This window comes from Erythrolamprus reginae, chromosome Z (assembly GCF_031021105.1).
Source record: "Erythrolamprus reginae isolate rEryReg1 chromosome Z, rEryReg1.hap1, whole genome shotgun sequence".
Classification (NCBI taxonomy): domain Eukaryota; kingdom Metazoa; phylum Chordata; class Lepidosauria; order Squamata; family Dipsadidae; genus Erythrolamprus; species Erythrolamprus reginae.
The window spans coordinates 145,373,825-145,395,533 of NC_091963.1; the positions used below are offsets into that span (position 1 = coordinate 145,373,825).

The 21,709-nt window shown below is 37.2% G+C and overlaps 2 protein-coding genes across 2 annotated transcripts in view; one reads left to right on the forward strand and one right to left on the reverse strand.

The window, feature by feature from the left end:
• Positions 1–21,709, forward strand: part of LOC139154299 (uncharacterized) — a 1,065,525-nt gene that overhangs the window by 269,008 nt on the left and 774,808 nt on the right. The window lies entirely within an intron of this gene.
• On the reverse strand, positions 400–17,917 carry LOC139153666 (vomeronasal type-2 receptor 26-like). The gene is made up of 6 exons (XM_070727917.1): positions 17,847–17,917; positions 16,852–17,143; positions 15,625–16,488; positions 6,580–6,807; positions 5,878–6,004; positions 400–1,298 (listed from the first exon to the last, which is right to left on the reverse strand). The coding sequence occupies exons 1-6, from the start codon at positions 17,852–17,854 to the stop codon at positions 400–402; spliced, it is 2,418 nt and encodes an 805-aa protein (XP_070584018.1). The 5' UTR covers positions 17,855–17,917.

Genomic DNA, 21,709 nt, shown 5'->3' on the forward strand with positions numbered 1-21,709 from the left:
GATCCCAATATTATGCTATTGCTTTGTTTCTCAATTGCATTTTGGATTTCTTGCAAAGCAATTTCTCTGTTTAACATTTCATTATGTTTTAGATAGTTTGTTATCTTCTATTGGTATTACTCCTCCAACATGATAACCAAAATCAAATTCAAGGGATGTGTTGATAAGATGAAAGGACTTTGTTGAAGAATCTAGGAAAATTGTGATAACACAGCAAGATGAGCAATTATTATGGAATGGGCAATTAAAATAAGCCTAAATAATCTTACATGTCATACACAAATACTTCTTTGACGAAAATTGTTCCTATACCTTTATATACAGTATTTTTTTCTTATAGACAGCATTATTTTTATTTCTTTTTAGGCAATTTCTCTGAGCCAGTAATATCACAATGAATTAATTTCTTTTTGTGAGTTGCTCCCTTTGGTTGAGGTCAGGCCGGAAGACAATGATGTAGCACTTTGGAAGGAATATGCATCCCAGTAATGAAGCACTGGAGGCCAAGATGGAGAAGACCTCCACAGCTACCATGGCTTTGCCTTTTGTGCTCAGATAGGTTGGAAAGAAGGAAATCCACACACTGCAAAAGGCCAACATGCTGAAGGTAATGAACTTGGCTTCATTAAAGCTATCAGGTAATTTACGGGCAAGAAAAGCCACAATAAAGCTGGCAAAGGCCAAGATACCCATGTAGCCCAAGACACAGTAGAAGAAGAAAGCTGACCCCTCATTGCACTGTAAAATCATTTCTTGGAGCTGTGAGTGCATGTCCAACTCAGGGAATGGGGGAGATGTCAAAGACCAAAGAATACAAAGAGATAGTTGGAGGAGAGAGCATGAAAGCACAATACAAAAAGCCAATCTATTCCCCACCCATTTCCTCATTTGAGATCCTGGTTTAGTGGCCATGAAGGCAATAACTACGGTGATGGTTTTGGCCAGTACACTAGAAATGGCTACTGAGAAGGTGATGCCAAACATTGATTGTCGGAGAAGGCAGGTCACTTTGCCAGGCTGGCTGAGAAAGAACAAAGAGGAGATAAAACAGAGCAGAAGAGAGACCAGGAGGGTGTAGGTTATGGACCGATTGTTGGCTTTGACAATAGGAGTATTCCTGTACTTAATAAATGTTCCAAGTACCCAAGATGTCAAGAAGAAGAAAGCAAGAGCTGCTGAGGATAAAACATTTCCTAAGGTTTCTTCAAAAGTTAGAAAAATCAGCTGTTTCAGGATACATCCTTTCTTTTCTTTATTTGGATAATGATCTTCTGAACATTCCAAACAATTTTCCACATCTGGAAAGAAAATCAAGTATTTTTTTTCATCTGGGCATTTCATATTATTGAGAGGTACTTCATGCTCTCTGAACTTGCTTGTTCTGAGCTTTCCTTGCAGGCCATTCAATAGAGTTAGGGTTTGTTGTTGGTCCCATCCCCTGGGGAGTTACACTTCATGGGACCAAAAAAAGGGCCTTCTCTGTTCTGACTCCTCCTCTCTGGATCATCATTCCCCAGAGATTAAAATGGGCCCCACTCTAACACTCTTCTGGAAGGATGAGGGATTGGAGCCCATTAACTGGCTCGTGTGATCTGCTGTCGCCAATTGGGATGGGTATGATTTTATTATATTGTATTAATTTATTAAGCAGTGGTACTGCTACCTAAGAACACCTCTACTTATGAAGTTTTCTAGATAAGAGCCTCCAAAACTGTAACCGGAAAAGGCAGGGAGAAGCCTACATGGGGCCTCTCTAGGAATCTCCTTGGAAGAAACAGGGCTGGAAAAGACAGGGAGAAGCCTCCATGAAGCCTCTCAAGGAATCTCCTTGTGGTTTCCCCAATCACACACATTATTTGCTTCTGCATTGATTCCTATGGGAAAAATAGCTTCTTCTTACAAACTTTTCTATTTAAGAACCTGGTCACGGAATGAATTAAGTTCATAAGTAGAGGTACCACTGTACAGTTTTTTATTTGTTTTCTTGTTTTAAGGGAGGTTTTATTCTTTGTAAGCTGCCTTTAGTTGCTATGTGTGAATATAAATTCAATAAACTAACAAACAAATACATAGATAACATCATCAATGCTAGTAAGGAGTGCTCTTTACTGTCAGTTTATATTCTGTGTGGGTGGACTCTTTAGTAATGGCTCTTTGGCAGTTCCTTGACTGGAGTATTGTTAACTTGAATGTTGTTCTGAAGTTAACCTTGACATTAATCTTTGCTGATCTGGCTTCTGATAACTGGTGGAGAGCTGCTGGAGTCTTTTTATTCCCCTTTGGGCTGGATGGTTGTCTCTTTTGCATAGACTATAGATGTTATTAATGTCTATTTGTCTACTGATGACTAATTTGTTGGAGCACCAAGCTTCTAGAAATTCCATGGCATTTTTAGGCATGGCCTGGTTCCAGGATTGTCACATTTTCCTAATTGAAACTATAGTTAAATCTGTCTATATGTTGTGAAATTACATAACTTTCTTCATGTCTTCTGATTGCTAGTTAGTGTTCATGGATGTATTCTGCCAGTCTTCTTCCTGTTCATCCTACATAATGGTTGTTGCAGCTCTTATATGACTCCTGGTTTTTAAAAAAATATTTTTGGCTTTTGGTGTGCTTGTGGCTTTAATGTAAGGGTAGATTAAAAAAAAATTACTATCCCTCTGTGGGCATGGCTTATTTTGTGGGTGTGGATTGATGGGCATGTGATGTTGGCATCGCTTTGTGGTCATGTGACTGGGTGGGAGAGAGTGAGAGCCAGACAAGGAATAATGGATGGAAGCTGATTAAAGAGAGATTCAATCTAGAAATAAGGAGGAAGTTTCTGGTGGTGGGAGCAATCAACCAGTGGAACAGTTTGCCTGCAAAGATTGTGAGTACTCCATTACTTGAGATTGTCAAGGAGAGATTGGAATGACATTTGTCCGAATTGGTATATTTATTTATTTATTTTATTTATTTATTATTTGGATTTGTATGCCGCCCCTCTCCGAAGACTCGTATAGGGCAGTGATGGCGAATCTTTATTTCCTCAGGTGCGGTAAAAGTGTGGGTGCCCACACCCATAATTCAATGCCTGGGGAGGGCAAAAACTGCTTCTCCTGCCCTCCCAGAGTCCCTCTGGAGACTGAAAACCTCCAACCTGGTGTTTCACCCAGTTGGGCCTGGTGTTTCACAGATAGGCTTGTGTTTCACCCTGCCCAGGCTACAAAGGTTTCTCTGGAGCCAGTGGAGTGTAAAAACACCATCACACATCCCTCCAGAGGCTCTTTGGAAGCCAAAAACACCCTCCCAGAACTTCTGTGTGATCCAAAAATCAGATAGCCGGCACACACATGCACATTGAAGCTGAGCTATGGCAATGGTTCACGTGGCATTGGTTCACCATCATTGGTATAGGACCTACTGCTTGAGCAGGGGGTTGGACTAGAAGACCTACAAGGTCTTCTCCAACTCTAATAAATAAATAAAAACAAATAAATGCAGTGCAGTGCTGGAGTTCAAGGCTTTCCTGTTGAGACTGGAGTTTAAGATGACAATCCCCACTGGAGGGAGAAAGAGCCAATTAAGTGGTTCTGCTCCAGATGCCTAATGGACCCTGTAGGGTTCCAGGGGGAGCTTGGTGAAATACCTGACTCGCTTGCCTACAATCCAGCTGAATTCCTGGGGGCTGCCTGGAATAAGGCTTCATCAGAGGTACTAGACTGGATTCCGTCTTTGTAACCTCTCTGTGGAAGTGGATCCAGGAGAGCTCCTTGGTTTACTGAGGAACTTGGGGAGATGATACGCCAAAAGAGATGTCTGGAGCAATGATGGGGAACCAGTAACTCTGAATCTTATCGAACACTGTTAAGAACCTGTTCCCTACTTAATGTGGATGGAATGGAGGAACACTTATAGGGTAGAGCTGAGGTATTTGTTCAGTTTCTTGCAAACAAAAGCATTCAGATTTAGACAGAACTGGACTCTGATTGGGCAATTCAAACTGAGATGACTGGGGCAGATCTTAATCCTATTGTGTGGGACACATTTTACTCTGTGACTCCTGATGAAGTGGACAATGTATAGGAGATCATCCAGGGGCATGGGGTGAGGTATCATCAGTACGCTGATGATACTCAGTTGTACATCTCCACCCTATGTCCAGTCAATGAAGCAATGGATGGGATGTGCTGGTGCCTGGAAGCTGTTAGGGTCTGAATGGGTATCAACAGTCTCAAACTCATCCCTGATAAGACGGAGTGGCTGTGGGTTTTGCCTCCCAAGGATAATTCCATCTGTCCATCCATTACCATGAGGGGGGAATTACTGACCCCCTCAGAGAGGGTCTGCAACTTGGGCATCCTCCTCGATCCACAGCTTACATTAGAGAACCATCTTTCAGCTGTGGCAAGGGGGGCGTTTGCCCAGGTTTGCCTGGTGCACCAGTTGCGGCCCTATCTGGACCGGGGGTCACTGCTCACAGTCACTCATGCCCTCATCACCTCGAGGTTCGACTACTGTAATGCTCTCTACATGGGGCTACCTTTGAAGAATGTTCAGAAACTTCAGATCGTGCAGAATGCAGCTGCGAGAGCAATCATGGGCTTCCCTAGGTATGCCCATGTTTCATCAACACTCCGCAGTCTGCATTGGTTGCCGATCAGTTTCTGGTCACAATTCAAAGTGTTGGTTATGACCTATAAAGCCCTTCATAGCATTGGACCAGAATATCTTTTGGACCGCCTTCTGCCGCACAAATCCCAGCGACCAGTTTGTCCCACAGAGTTGGCCTTCTCCAGGTCCCGTCGACTAAACAATGTCATCTGGCGGGACCCAGGGGAAGAGTCTTCTCTGTGGCAGCCCCAACCCCCTGGAACCACCCTCCTTGCCTTTCATAAACCTTTTAAAACCCACCTCTGCCATCAGGCCTGGGGGAACTGAGACATCTTCCCCAGGCCTATATAGTTTATGTATGGTATGTTGTGTGTATGTCTTCTAAATTATGGGTTTTTAGTTTTTTAAATATTAGATTTGTATTGTACATTGTTTTTTTACTATTGCTGTGAGCCACCCCGAGTCTACGGAGAGGGGCGGCATACAAATTTAATAAATAATAAGAATAATAATACATGCTCAGAAGGAAAAAATGCCTCAAACAAAAGGGGGACACATGTGCAGTGCCAAAAATTCAGCTTCTGCACATGCTCAGAAGAAGAAAAAAAAAGTAAAGAAATCCCCTCCAAATTAAAAAACCCCCCACAAAAATATTCAGGAAAAAGAATGGCAGAGCCCACTGCTCACTGACTGCATCAGGACAGTGGCATCATTGTGACATCACCAGTGCGAACCTACTGGTACACCTGCATCAGACAGCACTGGTAGGAATCCACCCTGCTTCAAATGACTTGTGTGTTATATTGATTCCATGTGGTTGTATAGTCTGTTTGCGGATTTTGAGATATACTTGATGTATGGCAGTGTAATTCTTTTTAGGGTTTGTGTTGGATGTGCTATATTGGGTTGAGTGTTCTGGGAGTTTTGATACAATTGCATGCTATCCATTTTGTTGAAATGTGTTGTATAGATGCTCCTTTTCCATTTTCTGCTGTTTTGAGTTGCTGCAGTGTGTTTAGGCTCATTTAAATAAAGTCCTTTCGCTGACACAACTGAGAGCAAAAAGCATTTCTTATTAGCACTGTTACCTAGTTAGGGTAATGAAATATATGCAAGAAAACAAATAAGCTTAGAGAGCACCAAGGAATCCTCATTTCAATTCTTAGCTACAAATATTTTCTTTTCTTGCTGTTCCATAATACTGAAAGGCACCTTATTAATTTTACGCATCCACGTAATTTATTAAAGTTTGCGTAAATCTAATGAAAATGTCCATTGTACCCTTTTGATTTGAAATCTTCCCTTCTGGGCATGGAACACAGTCATAGCAGCAGAACTGATCCCCCTCAATCCCTTTCTTCCAGGATCCAGGGAAACAGGGGTCATTGCATCGAGAAAGTGGAGGAACCTGGTGATAAACATGAAAATATTTTGAAAAGGGATATATTTAATGGAGCTTGTAATCTTTATCCCTTATGGAGGGGAATTATATTTTTAATTGCCAAAGGATACATAAAAAGAAATAGGAATTTTATAAAGTGGAAATTACAATGATGTACAAAATTTCCTGTTTGAAGGACAGGGTGAGAAAATAATAACACTTGCTGACAATCTCATAGAAAGGAATACTGAATTTATTAATTAGTTTAAAAGATGTAGAAATTGCAATTATGTAGGAAAGGCCCTGTTTGACGAGCAGGGAGAGTAAATAATTGCACAGAGTGAGAAATTCATGGTCACTCTTGTGATTTCAAATGGAAATACAAACCAAATATGCAAAAAAGACTTTTGCATTGTGATATCATTTTTGTCGCATTGATCAGTGCTGTATCATCAATAAATTTTGAAAAAGGTGCCGCTCTTTATTTCAAAAAACCAGAAATCTGATTTCTAAAGGGATTATGTTCAATATCAGAACATAATGGATTAAAGCATTTTTGATACAATAATTATTAAATAAATATTTTTTTAAATAACCCAAACCTGATTAAAAGTTGGGTTCCAGAAAATCACATCTTCATCAATGAATAATTCCTCCCTTTCCTGAGCCTCTAGAACCAGCTTTCCAACTGTTAATCTCTGAAAAGATCTGTTTGGAAAAGTGATCAAGTTGGTTATGTCAAATCCACCTGTTGCTTCCCCTTTCTCATTCAGGAACACTCTCTCCCCAGCTGAATTGTTGAAAGAAATGCCTTGAAGAAATGAATGGAGCTACTTGAAAGGGAATAGAAGAGAGAGGGAATTGAAAGCAATATAACAGAGAAGAGAACAACATATTCAAATTTTGTTCACCCATTCTCCATATTCCAATAACAATGATTAAATATATATATGCTTAGAAATTTGATAATCAATATTGCATGGAAATGTGCATGTCCACTCTATTATTTATTTGGCATTATTTTAAGGAAAGGTGGAAATAAACCGATGAAAATAGTATTTTGGAATTATGTAAGGTCCTTCGGTTATATTTTATATCCACTACTTAAACAAAATAGCTAATCTTTCTTCACTGGTACAAAGCTATTTGAAAATCTGACTAATTTCTTTTAGCCAGATTTTAGAATCTGAGACTCAAGCATTCTTTGATAGATAAATGAGAAGCAGAGACTACTGAAAGCATAAATTTCTTTCAAACTATGCATGCCATGTCTAAGAAGGATCACCACTTCATTGCTATAAATCTCTGATAGAGACAGAAAGCTCAGCTTGAGGCTCATGCAAAGTTCATGAGTCATACAACCGTTCTTGGATAATTGGTTGCTTTTTTGAGAAGACACAAAGACAAATGTAAATTATCATTATAACTAACTCTTACTGTGCAATCTATGGTGATTATTAAATAACTCTTAGGGGGAGACTTCCGGTTTGGTGGAGATCGCGGCGGGACATCTTTGGCAGGGCTCTGCCAGGCGATCCCTTCTACCCCCTCCGAAGGTCGCATTTGCGATCGGATCGGGCTCGGATGGCCCGATCCCAGAACAGGGGGCTCTCCTCTGCCCGAGGAGCCATCGCTGAGACTCCGGAGGCAGCGGTTCGCCCCGCAGCTTCGAAGACGGGAGAACCGATCCTCTTTGCCTAAGAGGACCGGCCAGCGCTTTCTCCCCTCACCCAGCGGGAAGCTGAGAAAAATTTTTGAAGTGAAAGTTCCACATTTAACCAACTGAAAAAGAATACATTCGATAAAGGACTTAAGGTAAAAAATTTCCTCTTTGTTTCAAGACTAAAATTTGAAGATTTGATCGTTCGGAAGCCTCAAGGGAAAGCTTTCTTTAACGAGGCGAAAGTGAAAGTTTTTTTTCTTTGAGTTTCATCCGCAAACAACAGCCGAGACTAACTCTTCTCATTTTCATTGTTTCCATTTTGCATTTGAACTTTGGAATCTATAAAACATTTTTTCTACCTTATGCTTTAATAAAAGAACTTAAACTGGAAATGACTATTTAGAAGATTTTAATGCTTAAAAGAAATCAGTAATGAAGAGTAAAATTTCTTTTTTATAGTCTGTTAAAAACATTGTGTTCCGGGCTGACATTTCAACAGCGGAGGAATATAACTTTGTTGCCTTTTTTTTTCACCCTGTTGTCTCTGCAACATAATAACATCATATAACAACTTGAAAATAAAAGGGAAATAGAAGGAACTGATACCTTTCCTTTGGAATATTCACCCTTGGATTAACCTAACTGGATTATTTGCTGATTGCCTTTGGATTACTTGCTGATTGCCTTTTTCTTGGGATTATTTTTTTGAGAACCTTTTCACATCTGTCTGGTCATATGAACTTCTGACTTCTAACCTGACTCCATTTTGAGATCTACTTTTTTTGCCTTTGTCTTGAATTTGGAAAAGAACATAGACTCCATTTTAATTACAAGAAAATTATTAATTTGACTTTCTTCTTGAGACCTGCAACTGGGATTAAGTATAACTGTATCTTCTGACATCTGGATTCACATTCTTCATTTATTTAGTATAATTTCTTGATTTATAAGAAGACTATAACTATATATATTGTGTTTTCTTTTTGATCAATTAATCCTTTTTTGATCTCCTTCTGATTTTCCTTCTTTTTACTTCTATCTGTAAAAGAAGTTTGAATTGAAGACTATGCACTGTTAGCAAACCTTGGTTTCCTGCTCTATTCTAATTATTTGAATTGAAATATTCCCCCTTTTTTTTCTCTCTCTCCTTTTACTGCTTTATTAAGTCTCTTCTCTCTTCCTCCTTTTTCTTTACCTCCTTAGAATCTCCCTTTTCAAAATAGTTATTATTCTTTCTTTGCTGTTATTTACTCTGTTTTCTTATTAGACCACTTATTTTTAATTTTTACTTGTTTCTTATTCCTAAAAGTTTTACTTTTGTTCTCTGTGTTATTATATTTTTAAATTTTTAAATCTTTAAAATAATAACAATAATAATAATAACAATATATATTGGATTTTGAATTTTGAATTTTTTTTGACAATTGAATAGTTATAATTTAAGGGTAATTGTTAATAAAATAGATTGAATAGATTTGGAATTTACAGAAATTTTCTCCCTTTCACTACATACAAATTTAGATTGATTTAAATTAATTCGAATTTTAAACAGTGGATTCAAAATTGACAATGTCAACTTCTTCAACTGTTGTTAAAATGGTTAAAAAACAAACCACTGCAACAATCTCTTCTCCACAAGTGTCGCTTCGTCCTTCCCCGACGCACCAGGCGTCAGCTATGTCTTCCAAGGATAAAGAAAAAGACAAAACAATGCAGTCCAACTTTGCAACACTACAAGAAACTTTAAACAATATACAGGACTTTATGTTTAAATCTCAAGAAAATGCTACCCAACAAAGAGAGGCTATAAAAGAGGAGGCAACACAACAAAGAGAAGCTATAAAAGCAGACTTGACAGAATTTAAAAAGGAGATGGCCCAACTGAAAGCTGATATGGGCGAGGTGAAAGACCAGATAAAGGTGATCCAACAAACACTACAAGAAAGTGATGATCGAGTGAAAAAGGTTGAAGAGAAATCCGACAAAAATGCAAAAAGAATAGATTATCTTGAAGGGAGAGCTGATGCAAGACATAGAAGACATGATGAATCAATCATTCAGCTGGAGATGCAACGTGCTTCGTATGGACTACGATTTCAGAACATGAAAGAGGAAAAAGATGAAGATTTAAAAATGACTATGGCGGAAACTATTGGAGGAATACTCCAGGAGGATCCTGCTGCGCTAGCGAAAGAAATCGATGAAGTTTACAGGACTTCGAATAGTTACATCCGTCGCCACAACCTCCCAAGAGAGATTCACATCAAATTCACCAGGAAAACCTTGCGAGATGACATACTTCATTGGGCAAGAAACTCCAAACTCCAACATCAAGGAGTGGAAATAAAAATATTAAAACAAGTTCCAAGAAGTGTCAGAGAGAGCAGAAGAGATTACCATTTTCTTACCAGAATTTTGATCAAAGAAAATATAACCTATCGTTGGTTAATTCCACAAGGTCTTTCTCTGACATGGCGCTCTACAAGATACAAACTGGAAAATGTAGAACAAGCTAGGTATTTCTTTGAAAATAGTGGCATCAGCCACATGGACTTTTCAGATAAGCAACAAGAGGCTCAACAACAACCAGCACAACAGCAACCAGGGGAGAAATTAGCAATCCAACAAGAAGAACTTTTGGGGGCCACTGCTCAGGCAATAGAGCAGGACCAAGGTGCTAGAAGAGTTCAACCCCAGCGAGAAACCAAAAACCCTACCAAATGACAACAACTAAAGATCTAAAGATCTTTTCGGTAAATGTTAATGGACTTAATGATCCAAGGAAAAGGAAACAAATCTTTTCCAAAATCAGAAGTCAAAATGCTCAAATTGCAATATTACAAGAAGTACATATCAAAAAAGATAACCAAAAATTATTGTTGAATCCCAAAATTGGAAAAATGTATGCTGCATTAGCAGATCAAAAAAAAAGAGGTGTGGTGATGTATGTAGAGAATTCTATAAATTCCAAACAAATATATAAGGATAATGACGGTAGAATACTGATTGTACAAGTTGATATTGAACCTAGACCTATAGTGGTTGTTTCTATTTATGCTCCCAATGAAGACCAAATGACATTTTATAAAAATTTACATCAAATAATAATAGATTTAGCTATTGAGAATGTATTAATAATAGGTGATTTTAATGCTATTGTGAATAGGCAACTAGACCATTCAGGGGGGGGGAGTAATAACAAAAGGAAAAAAACAAAAAGAAATCTATTACCTAGTACTTTCCAAAAAATGAAAACAGAATTATTGTTAAATGATATATGGAGGGAAAGACACCCCCACAAAAGACAATTTACGTTTTATTCTAATCCCCACAAAATCTGGACAAGAATAGACATGGTATGGACACCAAAAATGGTTGCAGAACAAATAAGGGAAGTAGAGATAGATGTTAATACATGGGCCGACCACAACCCAATAGTGGTTTATATAAGAATAAATAATAAACAGAATATTTGGCGGATGAATAGAAATATATTAAATGATAAGAAATATAAGGATTGGATCGAAAAGGAATTAAAAATATTTCTTGAAATTAATAAAACCCCAGACACCACTCCACAGAATTTATGGGATACACTCAAAGCTTATATAAGAGGGTTAACAATATCCTATATAGCAAAATACAATAAGGAAAATAAATTAAAGTATGTACAATTAATAAATGAATTAAAACAATTGGAATTTGCATCGCAGCAACACACCAAGAACAGAGATTTTAAAACAGAAATAAATGTAATTAAACATAAAATTAGAATTATAGAACAAAATCAAATAACTGAAAAAATTAAAAGAGCAAAACAACATTATTTTGAACATGCAAATAAACCAGGCAGATGGTTAGCATATAAACTTAGAAAGCAGAGTCAATCCAAATTGATAAAAAAATTAGAAGATAAAGATGGTACAATAAAATATGATACAGAAGGAAAGGCGGATATTGTCTATAATTTTTATAAAGATCTTTATGCCAAAGACAATGTCAGTGAAGATGAAGTTTTTAATTACTTACAGGCTTCAAAATTACCACAAATAACAGAAGATCAACAGACTATGTTGGATGGACCAATAACAATGGAAGAACTCCTAACTATAATTAAAAAACAGAAAAACAATAAGGCCACTGGTCCAGATGCTATACCGGCAGAATGGTACAAGATAGACAACGAAATAGTAAGAAACCATATGTTAGAAACTTTTAATTTATGTAGACTTGAGGGTAAAATTCCGAAATCTTGGTCAGAATCGCTGACAACTTTAATACACAAATCCGGCACTGACCCAGTAAAAATCAAAAATTATAGACCCATATCTTTATTAAATGTAGATTATAAAATATTTATTGCCATTTATGCAGATAGACTTAAAAGAATTATAAATGGAATAATACATCAAGACCAAAATGGATTTCTACCAGGGCGACAAATTAAAAACAATCTTAGAACAGTAATAAACACATTAGAATACTACGAACAACATTCAGATAAGACAGCATCTTTAATGTTTTTAGATGCTCAAAAGGCCTTTGACAACGTCAACTGGACATTTATAAAAATGCAATTAAACAAAATGAGATTTGGCTCAAAATTTGTTAATTTAATAGATACTATATATTCAAAACAAACGACTAAGATAATATTAAATAATAACCAATTACAAACACTTGATATAAATAAGGGAGTTCGTCAAGGATGTCCTATATCACCATTGTTATTTATTATGACACTTGAAACTTTATTAATTAAAATAAGAGCGGATTCTGAAATAAAAGGTTTAACTATAGGAGACGAAACTTACAAACTCCAAGCTTTTGCAGATGACTTAACGTTTATAATTGAAGAACCGATAACAACTGTTCCTTCTTTATTGCAAACTATTGAACAATACGGAAAGGTAGCAGGTTTAAAGATAAATAAAAGCAAAACTTCTTTCTTAACTAAAAATATGAATAAAATACAAGAAACTAAATTAGAAAATATTTCTGGAATAAAAACCGTAAAGAAAGTAAAATATTTAGGAATAAATTTAACAGTGAAAACAATAACATTAAAAAATGATAACTACATAAAATTATTATCAGAAATTAAAAAAGATTTAGAAACGTGGAATAACCTGAAAATATCATTTTTAGGAAGAATTGCCACAATCAAGATGAATATTTTGCCTAAGGTTTTATTTCTCTTTCAGGTAATTCCAATAAATCCAGGGGGAACTTTTTTTAAAACTTTGACAAATTTAGTTAAAAAATTTATATGGCAAGGGAAAAAAGCAAGGATAAAAATAAACTGTTTAGAAGACATTAAAGAAAGAGGAGGATTTGGTCTTCCAAACTGGAAATTATATTACCAGGCCGCCGCCTTATCATGGATTAAAGATTGGATAACTTTAGAGAATAAAAGAATATTAAATTTAGAAGGACATGATCTCATGTTGGGTTGGCATGCATTTATATGGTATGACAAGGAAAAAAATCACTCATATTTTAAAAGACACACATTAAGGAAGTATTTACTAGAGGTTTGGAAGGACATAAAGAAAAATCACTTCTTAAATGTCCCAGAATGGATAGCCCCCCTAGAAGCAATAACACATCCAAAGTCTATAAAAGACACGAAAATATTTTATAGATATAAAGAACTATTAAATGACCAGATGACGCTAAAGCCTAGGAATAAACTACAAGAAGAAGGGATAATAATAGACTGGTGGCATTATGCCCAGATTCGATCCAGATACCAGAAGGATAAAACTCTTTACATTTTTAATAAAAGTAAGAATTTGCTAAGTCATTTAATTATCACCAATTCAGTAAAAATGATAGGGAAAGTATATAAATTTCTTATCGCTCACAAAAATATAGAGTTGACTTTAAAAGATACTATGATAAGATGGTGCAGAAATATAGGTAAGGAAATAGATATAGATACTTGGGAAAAAGTCTGGATTAATAATTGGAAAATGACCAAGTCAGTTTCATTAAAAGAAAACCAAATTAAAATGTTTTATAGATGGCACCTCCCACCAAACAGGATAGCAAAAATGTTTCCTAAAACATCCCCACTGTGTTGGAAATGCAAGAAAGATATAGGAACTTATTACCATCAATGGTGGACATGTGGTAAAGCTAAAATTTATTGGAAGATGATTGAGAAGATATTAAAAGAAATATTAAAGCATGATATAGATAACACCCCGGAATTTTACTTATTAGGAATTACCAATCAGACTTATAAGAAAGAAACTCTTTATTTAATCATACACATATTAACTGCGGCTAGAATAATATATGCGCAAAACTGGAAGGGGGAGGAAATCCCCAAAAAAGAAGAAGTTATAGCTAAAATATTAGATTGCGCCGAAATGGATATGATGACAAGACGATTAAACGATCAAGAAGATACTAAATTTTATGAAACATGGAATAACATATATAAATGGTTAGATAAGAAAAAATAAGAGATAGATCTGTTTTTATTTAGGTAATAACAATATTAAATGTATTTGTTGATGATTTTGATATAATAGTTTACTCACAAGCAACATATTAAGAATTTTGTTTTATGTATGTTTAGTAACTGAGATTTGTTTAAATGTTTGATTAGATGAATATATTACACATAAATAACATATTAAGAATTTTTACTTATACCGTACTAACATTGCATTTAAGATTTGAAAATTTTTTACTAGACTTTTTAACATTTATCAAATGTTTGATTATGTATTCTTTTTTCTATTTGAATGTATACTTTCAAAAGAAGCGGGGAAATGCATCCCCATTCTATGTTTAATGTTTGTATGTCTGTATGTCTATTTTATGAAAAACAATAAAAAAAAATAAAAAAAATAATTCTTAGGGGCACCCAAACCATGATTTTATACCAATCTCTCCAATCTCTGAACCCATACAAGCAACCCTGAATAATGCTATTACTAATCTTGGACTGGATCAACTAGTAGCTAACAACCCTAGACTCAACAAGTGCCTTGATCTTTATCTTCGGCGATAGTTTAAACTCAATTTATGGACTACAAATAAAAGAACTGTTTTCCAATAGTGACCATAGCACTTTTTACTTTTTTTTCAATATGTGTCCTGAATACCCAATTATAACTTTAAAAAAGCCAACTTTGATCTCATAGACACCAACCTCTCATCTCTTGATTGACGAATTCTACTCACTGGCTATAATACTGCCAAAGATAATTATAAAATATTTTTGCTCAAAGTTGAAAGACTCTTTCAGCTATACATACCACTAATAATCCACAAAACCAGAAAAAAACAAATTACCCATTATAATAAGGAAGCTGCAATCCCCCACAAAAAATCTCTTTAACACATTCCTCAGCTCAATCTTTGTAAACAGCAATGGCTCATGCCCAATGTTTTCTAGTACCACAAATAATACAGAAGATAGTATTGAAGAGGCACTAAACAGCCTAAAACCATCTCTATCTATTGGACCTGAGGGATTATGTGTCTACTTCTTTAAAAAAAGCTTTCCACTGCCATAGTAGAACCTATCAGCATAATCTCAACCACAATACAAACTTATGGTAAACCACTCCGAATTCAATTGCAGAAAATACAACTTCAGCACCAAGTGGTCAATGCCTGGAACACACTACCTAACTTTCTGGTTTCCTCCCCAAACCCTCAAAACTTTATCCTTAGACTGTTCACTGTTGACCTCACCCCATTGCTAAGAGATCTGTAAGGGGCATGCATAAGTGCACCAACATGCCTACCATCCCTGTCCTACTGTCCCCATTTATTTATATCCATTTCAAGAATTTATAATCATGTATATACTTATGTCTGTTATTTAATACATGTGTAATGAAATGAATGGATGGATGGATGGATGGATGGATGGATGGATGGATGGATGGATGGTTCAAAAGGTAATTCTACATCAAACTGTTCATTGAAATGAAAGAAGTTTGCAATTCAAAGAGAATACCTGCCAAGCCTGTAGATTTGGATGATCAAGATTTTTATCCATCATCGTTTTCTTCCTATTGAAACCCAATATGTATAGAGCCTGCAAAGCATGAGCCACAGCATAAACAGCATTGTAGACACTGTAGCTTTGGCCAGTCATTTCCATTTCAAATATAGGTGTAGGAACATCCTCCAGTGTCATCTCCCCAGTGCACTGCTTACTCTGCATTTTTTCCAATTCTGGTTTTGGAAATGAACAATCAAATGATTGTTCCCAAACATTCTGCCGAAATCCATCTCTCCTGTCTGAAAGAGGATTTATGGTCTGAAGAAATTCTTTAAAACCTGTAACTGCTGAGGAATGAACGCTGAAGGAAAAAGCTCCATTGAACATCTTGAGATCCAATGTGATTTGAACTCCAGACAGTATAAAATCAATCTGTGCAGTCATGATCCACACCTTTCTAAGCAATGCAGTTGTCTTGCTTTCAGGATCTAACACAAATGTAATAAATCTTAGCCATATAATTGTCCAGGCTTCTCCATAGACAAGAAAAACATGGGTTTTGCTATCCCTCATATTAATGAAAGTAATGGAGATCATTTGATAAAATTCATTGAATCTTTCCAAGTGGAGTTTTTCAGTAAGCCTTTCTATAAATGCTGAGCAGATTCCATTCTCTGATAATAAGGGCTGCATTTTCTCTAAGAAATTTTCTCCATTGTTGTTATCAACAGAAAATATCCCAATCCATGTCCACCTGAAATGACGAAGTAGCTGGATAATCCCATTATACTGAAGGTGTTCTTTGAGAACCATGAAATATAGTGAAGAGAGCTTACCGGTCTGAAATTCCTCTTGGGCTAATGAGCCATATGTGAGCTAAAAGAAAATCCAGTAGTATTCTTTACAGACTTTAAATTTAATTTATTTTTTCTATCTTGTTTTCATATAAAATCTATCTAAGGAAAATTTTCTCCCTAACATTCTATAGTAACACATTTATTGAAATAGAAGACCTTAATTGTTTTAAAAGAAGCCACTCATATCTTCCCTCAAATATTGGCCCTTGATACTTACTTCCTGTACCTGGCATTGTAGCTTCAGAAAAGAATACCAAGTAGTAGACCTTAAGCCACGCGGAACATTGGAAGAGAAAATTGTGCCTAATATTTGATGCCCATTAATTATTCTGTTAACAACCATAAGATTAACAATTTTCTGCTCAACCCCTTTAGAATTTACTTGTGGAATCTTGAAGAATCCTGTAATTTCAGCTATATGAGATGATGTGACAAAATCCAGTCCCCCAATGATAGCCATGAGATTCTTCTGGCAATCACATTTGTAGTTAGGGACAAATTCCTGGGATTTGAAAAGTAGATCCAGAGTGATGCGATAGGTCATCCTTGAATTGTAGTAACTGTCATAGATGTGGAACCCAAGAGTGACATTAGGCAAAATCTGGGAGTCCTCATTGATCTCCTTCACAGCAAAAGCCAAGGCAAGGATATGCTGGTAGAATTTGGTTATTACACTGCAAATAATTTAGATATACCATTTGAAAAAGGAAATAGGCAAATTCTCATGTTTTCTGTATTTCCTTCTCTGAGGAAGGTAAGAAAGTGTGAGAATTGGAGAAATAGCCTATTTGATTACCAGAATCCATTGGTCTCAAAAAGATATTAGCCCCTAAAAAGTTACTTGAAGCAATGTTTTAGACAGATATATTGTATCTCCAATGTTCTCATTTGCTCATGGAATAAACCTCTGAATCTCAACATAATATTCATTGTTTATGGTTTGCCTTTGTTTCCTTTTTTTGCTGGAATTTTTTAAATCACAAAGTAATAGGTGTTGTAAAATACTGAATAATTTGAAGACATTTCAAATTCAATATTTTACATTATTTGAACAATTTGCAACAAATATCTGCTACAAGAAATAAAAACAGTGCTGAATATATGTTTTGTTCAGAGTTACAATACAGATTTTCTTTAAAAAAAAATATTAGTTTAACCTTACTAAATGTTCTTCAAAAGATGTTCTCAAAAGTTTCATACATTATACGAAAAACTCTTCACCCATAAAGTAAATAAAAAAACGTTTATTCTCCCATAACTAAAAACATTTGAAAGATAGGCTTAGATTAGATATAAAGTCAATATGCTGAGAACCTCTTACACTCACATGCAATTTTGTGGAAACTGATTAAGATTAGAAAAAGAAAAAAATCTTACTTTGACATGTCATAAGATGTTATATAAGGATGTTCCTTAAAATTAATTTCATAAAGGTTGTAAAAGGTGTGGGACACTATCCCACCAATGATGAGGTCACCAGGCTGGTACCACTCATGTGGAACAAGGAAAGCATTGTTTGGAGGGCAGCTCATAGTCACTATCTGCTTCACTAGGAATACTAGGAGGAGCAACATTTTCACTCTTGAAACGCTTTCTGTTTTTTTTCATCCTATCCTACAGAAAAAAAAATGTATTATTCCAATGGCTAATCCAGCGATTAATTCAAGGTTTATATCTGAGGATGCACCTGATCAATAAATGCACCATTGGGTATTTGGAGATCCATGAGAATGCAAATTCGTGTAGCATTGAATAGCATCAGGGTTTGAACAGATATTCTGGCAGAGAAGAATAGAGGCAAGAAACTCATTGCAATGACTCTGATCCTTTATTTATTTATTTATTGGATTCATATGCCGCCCCTCTCCATAGACTCCTCGTGCCAATCTCCCTGGGGTTCAAGATACATTCATTGTTGTTGAATTGAAATAACCTTCTGTGCAGTCTGTGATGTTTTTGCTTAGTGAAGAAAACAAGTTGATTCCTGTAGGAGATAATTACTATGTTTCTGATAAAAGCATGTGTCTGATGTTTAAATGCACATTTTTGAAATGCACAATTGTTAATAAAATGTACAAAGGGCAATTGCGGCGCAGGCGGAGTAACAGTCGGACACAAGGTATGGGTATAATGGGGTCACTTTTATTCAATCAAACTCAACTTAACTTATTTAACCAATTAACACCCCTTGACCTGCAGGGTGCATAAATCAAATGGGGGCGGAGTTAACTTTTCCAACAAACTCAACAGAGCAACTCTCGGGCGAAAACTCCTTGCCTGGGTGCAGGGTCATGGTAAAATTACACCTGCCCCCTGCACCATTACCACGCCCCCCATGGCGTGTGGGATGGCTCGCTACTGGTCTATGTTAATCCCCAGCCAGCGAGCCACAGGAGCGACCCCCTCCCCGAACCCAAGCCGGTCGAGCCCTGTAATCCGAGAAGGAGCTCGCCCCTCACCTCACTAGAGGTGCCCCTAAAGGAGATCACACAGTTGCTTACTCCATTTTCCGCCCCCTATCGGCCTCCCCCCCAGTGACCTTGAGGGGGGGCTCTAGTTGGTGAGTCCACCCCCTAACCGCACTCCCACGCACAGAGTGGAGTAGGCGAAAAAACAATCACAGCTCGGCCAATTTGCTGTGACTGCAAAAAATTCCTACTCGGCCCCCGAGGGCGACCCATCATATGCACCCTGTAACAGAGGGAGGGCGGGCGGGTGCCTCCCTCTCGCCCTGGCCAATCGGTGCCCAGCGCACCCCGACTACGTCACTCGCGGCCCCCTGCTGATGTGGGGGCCGCGGCTCCGCTCCCAACATGGCGGCCTCCTTCCCCCGCCGATCGCCGCAACAGCCGCCGGCCGGTAAGTCGGCCTCGGGCATTGGCAGCACAAGATACATGTCCCTTTTTGCAGTTTATTTTTGTTTTTACTGTGAATAATAAATGCAGTTCACCTTACTTTGTATAACATTAACATGCATAACTGTTTCCTCATTTTAAGAAGTATTTCCTCATTTTAAGAAGTTTTTCCTTATTTCCAGATCCCCATAGAAGTATTTTCCAAACGTACTGTAGAAAGGTAGCCCTTGCCCCTCTCCTAAAATAATGAAATGTTTTAGGAAATATTAACAAGGTAGAGGAAATATTAACAAGCTAAAAGAGGAATAAAAATCTTAAATGAAACAGAAATTCAGCCTCAGCACCAGGTCCTCAACAGATATTTTGGTGTCAGCATATCTACAAGACAAAAGGGCCAGCCTAGCTACAAGATAAAACACCTTCATCCACCATGACATTAGCCATCTACCCATCTTGCAGCAGAGCTCATCACATGAAACATGGGAACATTAGATCAGCCCAAGGTTCAACCAAACTTGATTCATACAACTATGACTCCTGCAGAGACCCCTGGAAGTCTGACAACAACCAATATGTCATTTGTTGCACAGGAACAGGAAGCGCAAGAGCAAAGACCAAGAGAAGTATAAATATTCTCTCTCACACAACTCCATGTGTTCAGCTGCACCAGGACTTCATATCCATGTTGTCCTGTTCACCAATAAACCATCTTTCCAATCAAACTCAGATGAGTATTTCTTCCAAGAGTATTTCCTGAAATCTTTGTAAGATCTCATAATTGAAATCTTTGCCCATTTAATTTTCTACATTAGAACAGAGACAATTTCTGAGCTGTTGTGTGGGGGGGAAATAAAGAGGTCAGTCCAGCCCTCCTACAGTCTGAGGGACAGTGAACTGGCCCCCTGTGTAAAAGGTTTGGGGACCCCTGCTCTAAATATTTCCCAGGGTTTCAGTATAATTAAAATAGCAAATGATTCCCTATTTTATCTTAGGATGGATATATGTTTATCTCGAGCATGTTTAAATTAAGTTACTGTGGATTTACCAACCACGTCTTCTGAAAGTTTGTTCCAAGCATCTACTACTCTTTCAGTAAAATAATATTTTCTCACATTGCTTCTGATTTTTCTACCAACCAACCTCTGATTGTGCCCCCTTGAACATAAGAACATAAGAAGAGTCATGCTGAATCAGGCCAAAACCCATCGAGTCCAGCATTCTGTGTCACACAGTGGCCCACCAATTGTCCATGGGGATCTTGAGCAGAAAGAGAAGGCAAGACACTCCCTTTCCCTTGACCCCCAACAAGTGGCATTCAATGGAATCCTGCCTGCCTCAACCAACATAGAGGCAGCACTTGGACATCTGTTTCAATAACCATCTATATGATTGGCATCCATTAATCTGTCTAATCCTGCCTTAAAGCTATCAAGGCTGACAGCTGTCACAACCTCTTCTGGAAATGAATTCCATAAACCAATGACCCCCTGGGTGAAGAAATATTTCCCTTGATTTGTCCTCACTTTCTTACCTATGAGCTTTAGGGAGTGCCCCCTTGTCCTAGTATTGTGTAATAGAGAAAATAATTTTTCTCTATCCACCTTTTCTATCCCATGCATGATTTTATACACTTCGATCAAGTCACCCTTTAAATGCTGTCTTTCAAGGCTGAAGTGTAACCTGGTATCATAAGGGAGGTGCTCCATTTTCTTTATCATTCTTGTTGCCCTTTTTGCACCTTTTCCAGTTCCATTATATCCTTCTTGAGATGCGGTGCCAAGAACTGTACACAGTACTCCAAGTGTGGTCTCACCATTGATTTGTACAGAGGTAATACAACACTTGCTGATCTACTTTCTATTCCCTTCCTAATCATGCCAAGCATGGAATTCGCTTTTTTTTACTGCTGCTGTGCACTGGGTTGACATCTTCATTGAGCTGTCCACCAAAACCCCAAGATCCCTTTCTTGGGTTGTCTCAGAAAGTTTTGTCCCCATCAGTTGGTAGGTATAATTTGGATTCTTTGCCCCGATGTGCATAACTTTGCACTTGTTCTTGAGTTCATTTTCCTATTAAAAACACTTCCCTCCTGAACCTTATTTAACATATTTAAATGTTTCGATCATGTCCCCCCCTTTCCCTTCTGTTCTCCAGATTATACAGATTGAGTTCATTAAGACTTTCCTGATAGGCTTTAAGCTTAAAACGTGCCACCATTTTTGTAGCCGTTCAAGTGATACTGGTCACATTGTCAAATTAAATGAATCCTTAGGCACTCCCATCCTTTTTCATCTCACACCTGTGTAGATGACCTTCCTTCCCAAGAGAAAGGTAGTTATTTGTGTGGCAATGCATTCTAACCTTTCCACTCCACACCCACACATC